This window comes from Kogia breviceps, chromosome 14 (assembly GCF_026419965.1).
Source record: "Kogia breviceps isolate mKogBre1 chromosome 14, mKogBre1 haplotype 1, whole genome shotgun sequence".
NCBI classification, from domain to species: Eukaryota; Metazoa; Chordata; class Mammalia; order Artiodactyla; family Physeteridae; genus Kogia; species Kogia breviceps.
The window spans coordinates 25,430,758-25,445,232 of record NC_081323.1 but is presented as its reverse complement, the minus strand read 5'-3'; the positions used below and the strand labels follow the sequence as shown (position 1 = coordinate 25,445,232).

The window sequence follows — 14,475 nt, the reverse complement described above, 5'->3', positions numbered from 1 at the left end:
AGCAGCTGGGCCCCAGCTCCCCAAGACCAGGCCACCTCCGAGGACCCTGCCCAGCGAGGGGGCTGAGATGCCGAGGTTCCTGGAAGACCTGAGTAAGTGCCCGCCTCTCCTCAGGTGGGGATGGGGCCTGGGGACTAGCGGACGAGAAGAGAGTCTGGGCACAGGACAGGAAGTGTTGTGGATGGGCATGTGGGACCAAGGCAGCCAGAGGTGGGGCAGGCATGGCATAGAGGGGCCTGCGGCCCAGCCAAGCACTCCTCCCTCCCTGAGCTCCCCACAGAACCTCATATGCGGCCACATTTATTGGGTTGCTTTTAATTGATAGTTGGGGAGGCTGTGTCCCTGACCCTCCCGGTCAGGCCCTCAGGGACCAGGCTGGGGCCCACAGGTCCCAGGTCCATGTCCCCTGGGGTGGCGAGGGCCCGTCCAGATCCCAGGGCGGCTTCAGGTCAGCAGTGGGCAAAGTGGGCCTCGCCAACGTCGCGCAGGTCAAGGCCTGAGACGTTGGGGGGGCTGGCGCAGGTGATGTTGTTGTAGGCATATGTGGGCGGCTGGTGGTCGTCGTCTCTCTCCGCCATGGCCTGGACGAAGCGGGGCACGACGCCCGGGTGCTGCAGGGTGAAGGCCCTCAGGGCCTTGAGTGGGCAGCCACAGTCCCAGGGGTTGCCCTCGAGCCACAGGCGCTCCAGGCCGGGGGGCTGCGGCACGAAGGTCCGCAGCGAGTTGTTCCGGAGGCTGAGGTAGCGCAGCCGCCCCAGCGGTGCGAGCACAGTCTCAGGCAGCGCCTCCAGGCGGTTGTGCGACACGTCCAGCCAGAAGATGCGCTGCAGGGGCCCCAGGGCATCCACCGATAGCGCCGACAGCTGGTTGTGAGAGAGGAGGAGGTACTCCAGGTGTCTGAGGCCCTGGAAGAGCTGGCCAGGCAGGTGCGTGAGCTGGTTGGAGGTGAGGTCCAGCTCCAGCAGCTCGGCCAGCCCCCCCAGGCTCTGCTCATCAATGACCGCAATGCTGTTGTCCTTGAGGAAGAGCCGGCGCAGCCCCGTGAGGCCAGTGAAGGTGTGCGGGCCGAGGCAGCCCAGGCAGCTGCCCTCCAGGTGCAGGCTGTGCAGCTTGCCCAGGCCCTGGAATGCCTGCTCTGGAAGGTTCCTCAGACAGTTGCCAGAGAGATTCATGACGGCCAAGTTGTAGAGGCCCAGGAAGACGCCCGACTTGAGCTCCTGGAGCTGGTTGTTGTTGAGTGCCAACACCTCCAGCTGGTCCAGGCCCTCGAAGGCCTCCTCCGGCAGCTGCCGGATACGGTTGTAGCCGAGCTGCAGCTCCTCCAGGAAGTGCAGGTCCTTGAAGGTACGGGGCCGTAGGCCGGCGATGGCATTGTGTGAGAGGCGCAGAACGTGCAGACCCAGCAGCCCCGGGAAGGTGTCCTCCAGGAGGCCACCCACGCGGTTGTGTGACAGGTCCAGCCAGCGCAGTGCCTTCATGCCCAGGAAGGCACCTGGGGCCACAGCGGTGATGAGGTTGTGGTCCAGGTAGAGCTTCTGGAGCTTGGGCAACTTAACGAAGACATTGGCTTTGACGCTCCGCAGGGCATTTCTGCTCAGGTCCAGCTCGCGGAGCTCGCTGAGGCCACAGAAGAGCGCGGGCTGCAGGTAGGCCAGCTTGTTGCCTGCCAGCACCAGCTCGCGTAGGCTGGCCAGGTCCTGGAACGCAGTGTCAGGCAGCACGGCCAGGCTGTTCCAGCCCAGGTTGAGGTCCCAGAGGTGGGCAAGGCCCCTGAAGAGGCCCTCGTCTAGCCGGCTGAGCAGGTTGTTGTTGAGGCCGAGCGAGGCCAGGCCCGGCGTGTGCAGGAAGGTGCGGGACGCCAGGCTGCGCAGCTGGTTCCGCTCCAGGTGCAGGTGGTACAGGTTCTGCAGGCCCAGCAGCGCCTGCGGCTCCAGGCTGGCCAGCCTGCTGCTCTGTAGGTTGAGGAACCCCAGGCTGGACAGGTTCCGGAAGGTGGCCGCGGGAATGAAGGAGAAGTTGTTTCCATCCAGCCACAGGGCCCTGGTGCCATCCGGGATGCCATTGGGCAGCCGTGTGAGGTTCCGAGAGCTGCAGAAGACGTTGAGCTCATCCGTGTAGTCGTCGTGGCCGCAGGAGCAGATGGCTGGGCACTGGGGACCCTCGGGGTCTACCGGTGCTGCGGGCTCCACTCCCTCCAGGCTGTGGGAGCCCAGCACTGCCCAGGAGACCAGCAGCACCACCAGGGCCGGGCCTCCTGTGGGGAGAGGGGCTTGGGGAGGCAGCACTGAGGTGGCCCAGGATGTGAGCCCAGGGCAAGCAAGACATGGAACCTTCCAGGTCTCAGCCATACACCTGGACCACAGCACACAACTGTTTAGAGAAAGTACTGCTGACCGGACCAGAGAAGGTATGGGCTAAGATCTGCGTCCCCCACTTAAGTGGGAAGTGGAGACCACGCAGGATGACGGGGACGTTCTCTGGTTCAAAACCAACTGCCCTTTCCACCCCACAGGACCAACGGAGTGGCAGTGCCTGTTCCAGAGAAAACTGAAGGCTGGGGACCTGGCCGCTAGGCCGTGTGTTCATCTGCATCCCCAAGGTGGACACTCAAGCCAGGCTAGGCTGCCAGGCAGGGCTGGAGGAAATTGTGAGAGAACGTTCTGGAGCACGCTCGGGTGGGTATGCGCTTGCTGCCCTGATTGTCTGGACAGTGAGTTGGATGCCCGCTGCCCCAGCTAGACCCCCGACTGGGGGGTACTCACCTCCATGGTTTGTCCGGCATGCACCCAGGGACTTGGCCCAGTGCTGGTGTGGGGAGAGGAAGAGGGTGCAGGCCTCAAGGGCAGATGGGGATCCCAGGTCACTGACCCACCGGAGGTTGGGTTGTGGCACAGGATAAAGGATGCCAGGCTCCACAGCAACAATCCCCCATAAGTTCCACTGGGCACTGGGCTACCCACCATATCAGGCCTCTCTCTGGTCTCTGAGAGTTCTGGGTCCCAGGGTGGACACACTAGCTGGATTGGGCTAGGCTCCAAGAGGGGACAGGGTGGCAATGGCCTGGCCTCCGAGCAGCTGGGAGGGTAGCATGCCCTGGCCCAGTGCAGGGTTTGAGTCAGGGCCCCTGGGGTGGCAGTGTGGGTGCCCTTCCTCCCCTGCGCTGCCAGCCTGGGCCCTCGGGTAGGAGAGGAGGGGGCAGGAGGCAACAGCGATTCTCCAGGGCCAGGCACCCCACCACCCGGAGTGGCCACATTTCCCCCATGGGCTCCCAGAGCCCTGGCCCACCTAGAGCTGAGTCCTCCCTGGGGGCAGCCCCTACCCCAATGGGCTTGGGGGCACACGGTCGCCACCCACCCCCCGAAGTGAGTGGCTGGGGCACGTGGGGGCCTCACCTCTCCTCAGGGCCATCCCTCGTGCAGAGCAGGCCGCAGGCGGGCAGGGAGTGGGGCGCGTCTGTTGGGGCTGGCTGCTCCTGCCCTCTGGATTTCCCCACTGCCTCTGGGGCAGCCAGCACCCTTGTCACTGGCCAGCCCAGCCTGCTGGCCCCAGCTCCATTAACCCCCTCCTGCCAGGCTGCCAGCACCAGCACTGGGGCCCAGGGTGCGGATGGTACAGGGGACAGGCTGGGGGCTGCATCTGTCCTGACGCATCTTGAGGGTGCAAGGTGGCCCGGGGTGCAGCTCTAAGGGACAATGGGGGACCATCCCCCCATCTTCCAACCCCCCCCCCATCTTTCCATCCCCCTGCAGGGCTGGGCAGAGCAGAGCTGGGGCTGCAGGCAGTGCTGGGCGGGGGTCTTCCTTGGAGCTGCCCGTGAGGGGCTGGTGCTCAGCTGGCCCCCTGCCTGTGGGTAGGGGCCCCTCAGGGGGCTCCTAGGGTCTTCCCTCCCAGCAGATGGCCATGTGGGAGTTAAGCGGGAACCACATGTCTCCAAATGGGCCTGCCCATCTACCCCCGGCATGCTGACCACTCCTCCCTCCTCCTCATTTCCTAACTGCCTGGGTGGGGTCCTTGTTCAAGCTCCCAGGGGCCTGGCCCAGCCTTGGCTTCTCCCGTGACCTCAGGGTCAGCTGCTGTCTGGCCACTGCCCCTCCCCCTAGCCTCTTCTAGGAATGCTTGGCAGGGCCCCGGCCACTTTGTGTTTGCTTTCCCCAACAATGTCCTCCCAGGAAGAGAGTGGGGGACGGCTGGCCTCGGGGACGAGTTGTTGCTGTGAGACCAGCCCCCACCAGCAGTGGGCCCCATCCTGCCCTCCAGGGCTCCTTTGGGGCCACGGTCACCCTGCACTGCACAGGCCCTGGGACAAGTACCCAGTGCCCGGCCTGAGGTCAGCCACAGGTCAGACATGGTAAGAAGGGGTGTGGCCGCTTGATTCGGGGCGCCATCATCCCCTCCACCTGGGGAGCCCTGGGCTCTGCTCTTCCAGATCTGACCACATCTCCCCCGGGCTGCCAGGTGCAGTGCTGCTCTCCAGCCACCCCTCCCTCCTTTACTGAGGACCCTTCCTTGGCTGCCAGCTGTGCCTGCCCACCAGTCCCTCTGCTCTGCCTGGGGTGGGGGGGCCTGTGCTTGGAAGGGGCCAGAAGGCATTGAAAAAGGCAAAACTGAGTCTGGGGAGGGCAAGGCTTGTCGAGGTTTAGGAGACTCTTGAACCTCTTCGTGAGGCAGAGGAGGAAGTCAGGTCTGCCTCCTGAAAGGTACATGGTGAGGAGAGAAGAAGTGAGGTAGGCTGGAGGCCAGGCCCACCCCCGCAGCCTCGTGGCACCCCCTCCCCACCTCATCCCGCAGCAGTGCTGAGGGGCGGCTTTGTCTTCCTCCCTTTATTGAGCTTTGATTTTTTTCCAGGTCGTTTCTCAGCTTCTCTTCTGAGAAATTATAGATCTGCAGGGAGAAAGTCCACACCCAGAAATTTACACGGTAAACATACATTTACACAGTAGAAAGTGTGGACTCAGCAGGAGTCCGGGGCCATGGGGCCTCTTCACTGGGAAGCTCCCCGCATGCGGGCCAGGCACACGTGGACTGGAAGGAGGGTTAGCATTCCTGTCTCCTCACACTTGGAGGGTTGGGGCTGGAAACTTCCTGTAAATCCCCAGTCGAACTTGTGTGGCGGAGAACCCTTATCGGGACTGCCACAGGCAGTTTAGCTATTTGTAAACCTTTCTCGAGTCCTGCGGTAACACTGGTGTTCAGCCCGCTGAGTTCAGAGAAGACCTCTAACCTAGCCACCCGGGGCCAGCTCTGTCCCTGCTCCCCCAAAGTGGCCAGTCCTGACCCAGGCTGACTACTGCCCTGGCCTCTCTTTCCAGTTCACCCCGAGGGTCCCCCTGAGGAGCCTGGTTTCTGGTCTTTGTGGAAGTGGTGTTGTACAGAAGCCCCAGGCCCAGCTACTTGTGTGCCAAGTCATAGCATCCCTACCCTCCTTCCTGTCGTGGTGCTGCAACCCTGTGGGGCCGTTGTGCGTTCCTGTGGTCCTGAGTGGACCCACTGAGACCAGCCTGTGTCATCCTTGCAGGTAAGGCCAACCCCTTCCTGGGTAGTTAGGGGTCACACCTTCCTGGGGCCAATAGGGGTGCCCTCAACACCACCCCCACCCTGTCTACTCTCAGCCCTAAAGGTGGGAGGACAGTGGCTTTCATTGTCCTGTGTTTCTTCAATCACCGATGGTGGCAGCTCTTCATAGGGAGGCTCATTGGCCAGTGGATTGTCCTTTTCTGTAAAGTACATGTTTAAGTCTCTTGCTGTCAGTGTGACTTATGTTTTTTTTAAAACTGTATTCTGGATGCAAGCCCCTTGTTAGGTATGTGTGGCCAATGTTGTCTTCTGCACCGTGGTTTGCCTCTCCATCCTCTTCATTGTGATTCTGGTGAGAGTTCTTAATGTTAACATGATCTCATAAGGTGTTCCTTAAATGGAAAAACTGCAAAAAAAGTTTTTTTATCTAGGCCGATGTATGTATCATGATTTCAGGTCCCATTCAGCACATGGACTTGAGTATATTCCCTTAAAATACTGTATGAACGCATCACTGCCCTACCTTTCTCTGTGACATCTTTGGGCCACCCTTTCACTTCCTAAGAGTGAGGTGATGCTCAAGTGTCATTCTTTTTGGTGGGTTATGATCGCCTCCCCACATTTAGCAGAGTAGCTTTCCTTCCCTTGCTCCTGGACACCACCCTTACCGTGGTCAGGGGCCTCATAACCTGGCCCTTTCTGGGCTCCCCCTGAACAATGGAGACAGAACAGATCTTCTCTGTCTGCAAGAGCTTCCAGGCTCTTCGTGGTCCATGTGTTTCCTTGTCTACCGTGGGAGCAGCCTGTCCAGGTTTGACTTGTGTTGCAGTTTGAGTCTTCCAATCCGTGGACATGGCATAATTAGGTCGTCTTCAGTTTCTTTCAGTGGTGTTTTTGTAGATTTCCATGTTACGATCTTGCATATACTTTTTGGATTTTTTTTTTCCTGTAGATGGTTGTTACTTTTGTGTTACCTTTTTTCCTCTTTCATTTCATTTTTTCTAAGCTGAAATATTTTTCTGTAAGTATGTTGGGATAATGTAATAAAGTATTAATTGTGGTGCCTTTACCCAACGATTGTTTCTAAAACAGCTTGATTGATGTACAATTCTCACACCATAAAGTTCACCCACTGTCGATATAAAATTCAGTGATTCTTAGTAAATGTGTACAGCTGTGCAGCCACACGCACAGTCCAGCTTTAGAACATCCCCATCGGTGGCCTTCTGTATCTCATCTTTTGCACTGAGCATGTTTTCAGGGTTCATCTACATAGTGTATATCAGTACTTCATTCCTTGTTATGGCTGGACAATATTCTGTTTTATGGATTTGCCACATTTCTTTATTCATTCATCAGATGATAGACATCTGGTTTGTTCCTATTTTGGGGTTATTATGAATAATGTTGCCATGAACATTTGTGTATGAGTTTTTGTGTGGACGTAGCTTTCACTCCTCTTGGGTAGATTCTTAGGAGTGGAATTACTGGTTCACATAGTATTTATGTCTAGTTTTTAAAAAACTGTTTTCCAAAATGATTGTATCATTTTACAAATTACAAAAATTCCAATTCCACATCCTCACTACTATTTGGTATGGTCAGTTTTGTTTTCTTTTGTTTTATAGCTCTTCTGTTTCTCTGACAATTGATATTGGGCACCTATTCCTGTGTTTGTTGGCATTCTTATATCTTCCTTGGTGAAGTGTCTGTTCAAGACTTTTGTCCATTTTTTAACTGAGTTGACTCCTTACCGAGTTGCAACACTATATATTATGGATATGAGACTTTATATATTATGGATTATCCAGGATAACATTTGCAGATATTTTTGTTTGTGGTTTGTCGCCTTTTCTTCACATTGTCTTTTGAAGTATGAAAGTTTATTTTAATGAAGTCCAAAATTTATCAGTTTTTTTCTCTCATGGCTCATGATTTTGGTGTGGTGTCTAAGAACTCTTTGCCTAACCCAAGATCACAAAGATCTTCTAATCAAGGATTATAGAATCTTTCCATTTACTTACATCTTCTCTTAGTTTGCAGTGTATAAATCTTGCACTAATTTTGATGATTTCTAAGTGTTTTGTTAGTTTTGATGTGATTATAAAGTTGTTTTAATTTCGTTTTCAAACTGTTTGTCATTAGTATGTGCAAATACAACAGATTTCTCTTGTTAATCTTGTGTCCTAGGACCTTACTGCACTTATTAGTTCCAGGTATGTGTGTGTATCTGGATTCCTTAGGATAAGCCACATGTAGGATCACACCATCTGTGAATAAGGACATTTTTACTTATTTTTACTCCTTTCCAATATGTATACTGCCTTTTGTGTGTGTGTATGTGTGTATGCCTTATTGCACATCAGTACAATGTTGAGAAGTGGCAAGAGCAGATATCCTTGCCTTGTTCCTGATTTTAGTGGGAAGCATTCAGTCATCCACTGTGAATTAAGATGCTGGCTTATGTTTTTCATTGATGCTGCAAAGGCAGAATAATGCTCCCAAACCAAAGATGTCCATGTCCTTATCCCTGGAATCATGAATGTGTCAGGTTACACGGCAAAGGGGAATTGAGGTTGCTAATCAGCTGACGTTAAGATACTGAGATTAATGTGGATTTTCCAGGTGGCCCCAGTGTAATTACAAGGGTCCTCTAAAGTGGCAGAGGGCGTCAGAAGAGGTCGGTGTGAGGCAATGAGAGAAGGACTCAACCCACAGCTGCTGACCTTTGAAGATGGAGGAAGGAGGTCAGGAACCAAGAATGCAGGCGCCTCTATCAGCAGGAAAGGGTAAGGAAACAGATTCTCCCTTAGAGCCTGCAGAAGGAACCAGCTCTGTGGACACTTTTAGTCCAGTGAGACTCATGTCAGACTTCTGACCTCCAGAACTGTCAGATGATACATTTGTGTGGTTTTTTTTCTTTTACTTATCAATTGATTAGCTGCGTTGAGTCTTCACTGCTGCATGCAGTCTTTCTCTAGTTGTGTGTGGGCGGGGGGCTACTCTTCATTGCAGTGCATGGGCTTCTCATTGTGGTGGCTTCTCCCATTGTGGAGCACAGGCTCTAGGTGCGCAGGCTTCAGTAGTTGTGGCACGCGGGCTCAGTAGCTGTGGCTGGAAGGCTCCAGAGAGCAGGCTCAGTAGTTGTGGCGCATGGGTTCAGTTGCTCCACAGCATGTGGAATCCTCCCAGACCAGGCCTCGAACCCATGTCCCCCTGTATTGGCAGGCGGATTCTTAACCACTGCGCAACCAGGGAAGTCCCCATTTATGTTGTTTTAAACAACTAAGTTTGTAATGATTTGATACAGCAGCATTTGGAAATTACAGATGTCCTTTAACAGGTCAGAGGCTCCCTTCTATTCCTAGTTTGTTGACTTTATCATGAACAGGTGTGGGATTTTGTCAAATGTTTTCCTTCATCCACTGAGATTATCTTGTGGATTTTGTCCTTTATTCTATGACTGTGGTTTATGTTAATTGATTTTTAGATGTTTAACCAACCTTGCATTCCTGTGATAAATCCCACCTGGTTGTGTATAATGTTGCTGTATTTGGGTTGCTAATGTTTTAAAGATTTTACATCTGTATTCATGAGGGACATTGAGCGCTTGTTTTGTTTGGTATCAGGATAACATTAGCCTCATAGAATGAGTTGGGGAGTGTTCCCTCCTGTATTTTCTGGAAGAGTTTGTGTTAGTGTTACTGATAGAATGCACTAGTGAAGCCATGTGGACCTGAGCTTTCCTTTGCATGAAGACTTAAGACTTTTGTTATATCAATTTAACAAATTTGTCCATTTCATCTAAAATCTAATTTGTTGGTATAGTTTCCCTAGTATTCCCTTGTAAGTCCTGTTCATTTCTGTAAGATTGGTAGTGATGTACCCTTTTTCATTCATGATTTTGGTAATTTGTGTGTTATTTTGTTGGTCAGTGGTTTTTGTTTTCTGTTTCATTGATCTCCTTGCTAATCATTACTATTTCTTTCCTTCTGCTTCCTTTGGGTTTTGTTTGCTCTTAGTGTTTTAAGGTAGAAGCCTAGGTTTTGTGAGGCCTTTCTTCTTTTCTCATACAGGTGTTTAAAAAGCTGTACATTTCCCTCTAGCATTGCTTTAGCTGCATCCCACAAATTTTTTGATTTCCACCCTTTTTGACCCACACTATTGAGATGTGTTAACTTCCACAGACTTCATTTTGTTGTAGATATATAATTCCACTGGAGTTTGAAATTACAAAGTATATTCTGTCTTTTAAAATTCATTGTGATTTGTGGTCTAAGATATTGTCTATCCTGGAGAATGTTCCATGAGCACCTGAAAATGCTGGTGGAATGTTCTATAAATAGGTTCAGTTGAGTGACAGTGTCCTGTTATCAACTAGACTATTAAAGAATCTCCAGGGCTTCCCTGGTGGTGCAGTGGTTGAGAGTCTGCCTGCCAATGCAGGGGGCACAGGTTCAAGCCCTGGTCTGGGAAGATCCCACATGCCGCGGAGCAACTAGGCCCTGAGCCACAACTACTGAGCCTGCGCATCTGGAGCTTGTGCTCCTCAACAAGAGAGGCCGTGACAGTGAGAGGCCTGTGCACTGTGATGAAAAGTGGCCCCCGGTCGCCGCAACTAGAGAAAGCCCACGCACAGAAAAGAAGACCCAGCACAGCCAAAAATAAATAAATAAATAAATAAAAATTAAAAAAAAAAAAAGAATCTCCATTTTTTTTTTAAGAGTTTTTTTAAAAAATTTATTTTTGGCTGCATTGGGTCTTCATTGCTATGCACAGGCTTTCTCTAGTTGCAGAGAGCGGGGGCTACTCTTCGCTGCAGTGCACAGGCTTCTCATCATGGTAGCTTCTCTTGTTGCACAGCATAGGCTCTAGGCACGCGGGCTTCAGTAGTTGTGGCATGTGGGCTCAGTAGTTCTGGCTCACAGGCTCTAGAGCGCAGGCTCAGTAGTGTGGTGCACGGGCTTAGTTGCTCCACAGCATGTGGGATCTTCCCAGAACAGTGTTCAAACCCATATCCCCTGCATTGGCAGGCAGATTCTTAACCACTGTGCCACCAGGGGATCCCTCCATTATTGTTGAATTACTTATTTTCTCTTTGAATTTCTAAAATTCTTTGGTCCCTGACCATTCAGATTAGACATGAGGTATTTATTCTTCCTTCAACAGAGGGTTGTTAGAACAGAAATCAGAGGAAAGAAAAGAGATTATTGGAACCTTAAGAAGTCAAGATTCTGGCCTAAGAAAATATTCTGAAAAAGAATAAGAAAACTCTTTCTTTGAGCTATGGAGCAGGAGAAAGGCTGGAGAATAAAGGAAGAGAAGGAACCTGATGTTCTGCCACCTCAGTGGAATCCCAGATGGGCTTGAGGGCCCCAGAGCAGAGGTGACCCTGACCTCTGCTGAGGGCTGACCGAGACATGGTGGAACAGGTTCGTGTACCCTGGGGACATACATGGCTGCAGGACCAGCCTTCCTCTCTGGATCCACAGCACCTGGGCCAGGCTCTCTCCCAGATCCACTGAGATCCAATACTCCAGGCCTCTCTGCTGCCCCAACGCAGAACCAGCGTCCATAGAAATGGATGGTCCAGGAGAAGCCTCTCCTTTTATGGTTTTACTGACAGATTAATAGTTAAAAGTTTTGGATTATTGGAGAGAGGTGGGGGTTGCACAACATTGTGAATGTACTAAATGCCACTGAATTGTTGTCCCTGGTGGTCCAGTGGTTAAGACTCTGCACTTCCAACGCAGGGGGCACAGGTTTGATCCCTGGTCAGGGAACTAAGATCCTGTATGTTGTGCAGTGCAGCCAAGAAAGTTAAAAAAAAAAAAAAAAAGCCACTGAATTATAAACTTAATTATATGTTGTGTGAATCTCACCTCAATTTAAATTTTTTTTTTTTTTTTTTGTGGTACACGGGCCTCTCACTGTTGTGGCCTCTCCCGTTGCGGAGCACAGGCTCCAGACACACAGGCTCAGTGGCCATGGCTCACGGGCCTAGCCGCTCTGCCGCATGTAGGATCTTCCCAGACCGGGGCACGAACCCGTGTCCCCTGCATTGGCAGGCAGACTCTCAACCACTGTGCCACCAGGAAAGCCCTAAATAAGTTTTAAAGGTTCTATTTAGTAAAATACAGTCACTCCTAAAATCTAAGTAGTGTTACAGCTGGGAGAAATACATCACATTGGGATAGCACATGACACACAGGTCAGGTGGGTGGCTGTCAGAAGAGCAGCAAGGAACTAGTGTGCTGGCTGTGGGAAGTAAGACCACCACCTGGGGGCACCTCCCAGAGAGTCAGGCTAAATGCACAGAGGTAGCTTGGTGAGAGATGGAGCCTCCACCCAGACAGTAACTGAGCAGTCAGGAAATACTTTAAAAATCCTCAGAGGGAAGTGGGCAGGCACTGGGTCAGGGATCAGGAACTAGTGAAGAAAACGCTTGGGCTCTGTTTATACTGGTGCCGGGGAAGAAACTGAGGAGTCGTGGAAGTTTCCATGGCCAGATTGTAGGGCTTCACAACAGACGCTCTAGGGGTTTTTACCTTTACATTCTCAAGAAAAAGGATGAGAGATCCCTGAGGAGCTAATAAAGCAGGACCCCAAAGCCAGAGGACAGACAGCAAAGGGCTCTGATAGGAAAGGGGAGAGAAGACAAATGCCCACGTCAGAGACAAGAGGACATTACAGACAGGATTTGAAAATGTAGGAAAGAAAACAACTTACTAAAAGCGGCTGAAGAAGAATAGAAGTAACAGCCCTTATAACCATTAAAAAACAGGATCACTAGTTTTTAAAATACCCTCAAAAGAAAGCACAAGGCTCAGGCTAGCATTACCTTCTACAAACTCCCCAAGAAGTGAGGAAACATTCCATGTCACCTTATTTCCAAAACCAGACAGGGACTGTACAAGGAGAGCAAGCCAGCTGCAGAAGTTCCGATGAAATGGGATCTCGCCCAAGAATAAAATGACTAGGCACTGAAAACTGTTGGGATAATTCAGCCGACCAAAGGAGAGTATGTGGTAAGACCCAGCTCCCACTTGGATGACCAGCAAGATAGGAGGAACTGCTCAGCTTGACAACAGCTACTAAGCCCGCCTGCCAGCCTTCCAGGGACCAGGGTGCTTCCTCCTGGCAATACACCCCCTCTAGCTCTCCCCCTACCCCTGACATCTCCATCTCACTCTCATGTGATGGCGCCATCTCCTGGCTTTGGACTTGCCCACATGCTGGAGGTATTTTGAACTTGACTGCCCAAAGCCAACCGCTCAGGCCTGTGAGCCCCTTACAGTCTCCCCATCCTGGGAAATGGATATGGAGTCTCCCTAACTCAGCACTCACAACTCAGATCCAAGCTGGGACCAAATACTGCTGCCTCCGCCTCAGCTCCCACTGGGAACCCTGCCACCACTCCCTCCTCCACCAGCCCTCCCTGGGCTACTGCCCCAGACTTGTCTCCAGGGACCCTGCCACGACACCCTGAGAAGTCCTGGTAAAGCCCAGCTCTGACCCCGCCTCTGCACAGCTCAGAGTGGACACCGAGGTCCTTGCACATCCTGTACATTGACCCACCATGTCATGGCTTCCCACTCCTCTCCCCTCGCCTGGCTTAGCCATGCCAGCCTCTTGCTCTTCTGCAGACCTGCCCCAGGGCCTTTGCACTTGCTTTTCTCACCCAGATATCTGCATGTCTCACTCTCTCCATCCCCTCATTGTCACTCACATGTCACCTTAGCAAGGCCCCAGCCACTCTACTTAAGAAGGCTGATATCCTTGGCTCCCTTTGTACCTTTTTCTGCTTTATTTTCTCCACAGTACTTCTGTGTGATCTGCTCGGTATTCCACTCATCTTGTCTCCTCTACCAGGATAGAAGCTCCACAAGGGCAGGAATTTCTGTCTGTTCACCCGGAATCCCCAGAGCATCTCGGTACCTGCCACATCGTCAGCATTCAGGTATTTGTTAAACCAACCAATGAAGTCAGGAATAAAAGCCCACTTGCCTCGCTTCAACAAGGGAGACATGAAAAACAAAAGCCCTGTTGATAGTACCAAAGGCCCACAAAAGAAACAGTTACCATCAGGCTGGGCAAGCGTAGCAGGGTCCCCAGGAACAAGGCTGACTGCACTCCTATACGCTCCTGACCCCTGGAGTGATTTAAAACAAAACACCATTTACAACAGCATCAAAAAACAAACTACTGAGGGGCCAGAGTCCCCACAGAACCAGCCTCTAGGGAGAAAGTTAATAAACCCTGATGGAAAAGTTTGTCTGGTCTTGTCCCTGGTTTGGGGAGGGAGACTCTAACTCCTGGGAGTGTCCTGAGGGGTGAGGACTTTGTCATTTACAGTATAGTGCACCTGAGTTTATGCTAATGTTGTGACTCAGAGCTGTCACCAGGGAGCCCCACCTGTGATCAGAGGATGTGACGGCTGGGGGGCGCTGGAGTTCACGCTGTGGATGACACAGTGACACCCCAACCCAACTGGATACTGAGGCTCAGTGAGCTTCTTGATGTGCCAGCACGGTGGGGAGCCTGCATTCCATGGAGTGAGGGCACAGCTTGGCCGCCCAGACCCTCCCCACCTCACCCTGTGGGTCTCTTCACTTGGCTGGTCCCAGTTTGTATCCTTTATAATAAAACTGTAAAATCGTAAGTGTTGCGCTTCCCTGAATTCTGAATCAACCTAGTGAGTTGCTGAATCTGAGGGGTCATGAGAACCTCTGAACTTGTAGCCAGCTGGTCAGAAGTGCAGGTGGCTGGGGACCCCCAAGCTTCTGGCTGGAGTCTGAGGTGAGGGCGGTCTTGACCGGGGACCGTGCCCTTCCCCTGTGCTTGTGCTGATGCTGTGGTCGGCAGCAGAGTTGCCCTGCATACACAGCATCAGAGACCCAAGCGGATGGATGGATAAGCAGCGTGTTCATAATTGGAAACTCCCCACATCACAAAAAAAGT

The 14,475-nt window shown here is 52.2% G+C and overlaps 1 protein-coding gene and 1 long non-coding RNA gene across 3 annotated transcripts; one reads left to right on the top strand and one right to left on the bottom strand.

Annotated features, from left to right (window-relative positions):
- Nucleotides 1-299: 299 nt before the first annotated feature.
- Nucleotides 300-14,378, bottom strand: IGFALS (insulin like growth factor binding protein acid labile subunit). Its single transcript, XM_067011791.1, has 2 exons — nt 3,393-14,378; nt 300-2,254 (listed from the first exon to the last, which is right to left on the bottom strand). Exons 1-2 carry the CDS (start codon nt 3,406-3,408, stop codon nt 450-452), a joined length of 1,821 nt encoding a protein of 606 aa, XP_066867892.1. The 5' UTR covers nt 3,409-14,378; the 3' UTR covers nt 300-449.
- Nucleotides 2,127-13,784, top strand: LOC136792466 (uncharacterized). Of its 2 annotated transcripts, XR_010836283.1 has the most exons (6): nt 2,127-2,675; nt 4,846-4,917; nt 5,310-5,515; nt 8,140-8,303; nt 12,416-12,542; nt 13,336-13,784. It is a non-coding gene; the product is annotated as an uncharacterized lncRNA (long non-coding RNA). The 2 variants fall into 2 exon arrangements; XR_010836284.1 differs by lacking the exon at nt 12,416-12,542.
- Nucleotides 14,379-14,475: the final 97 nt, after the last annotated feature.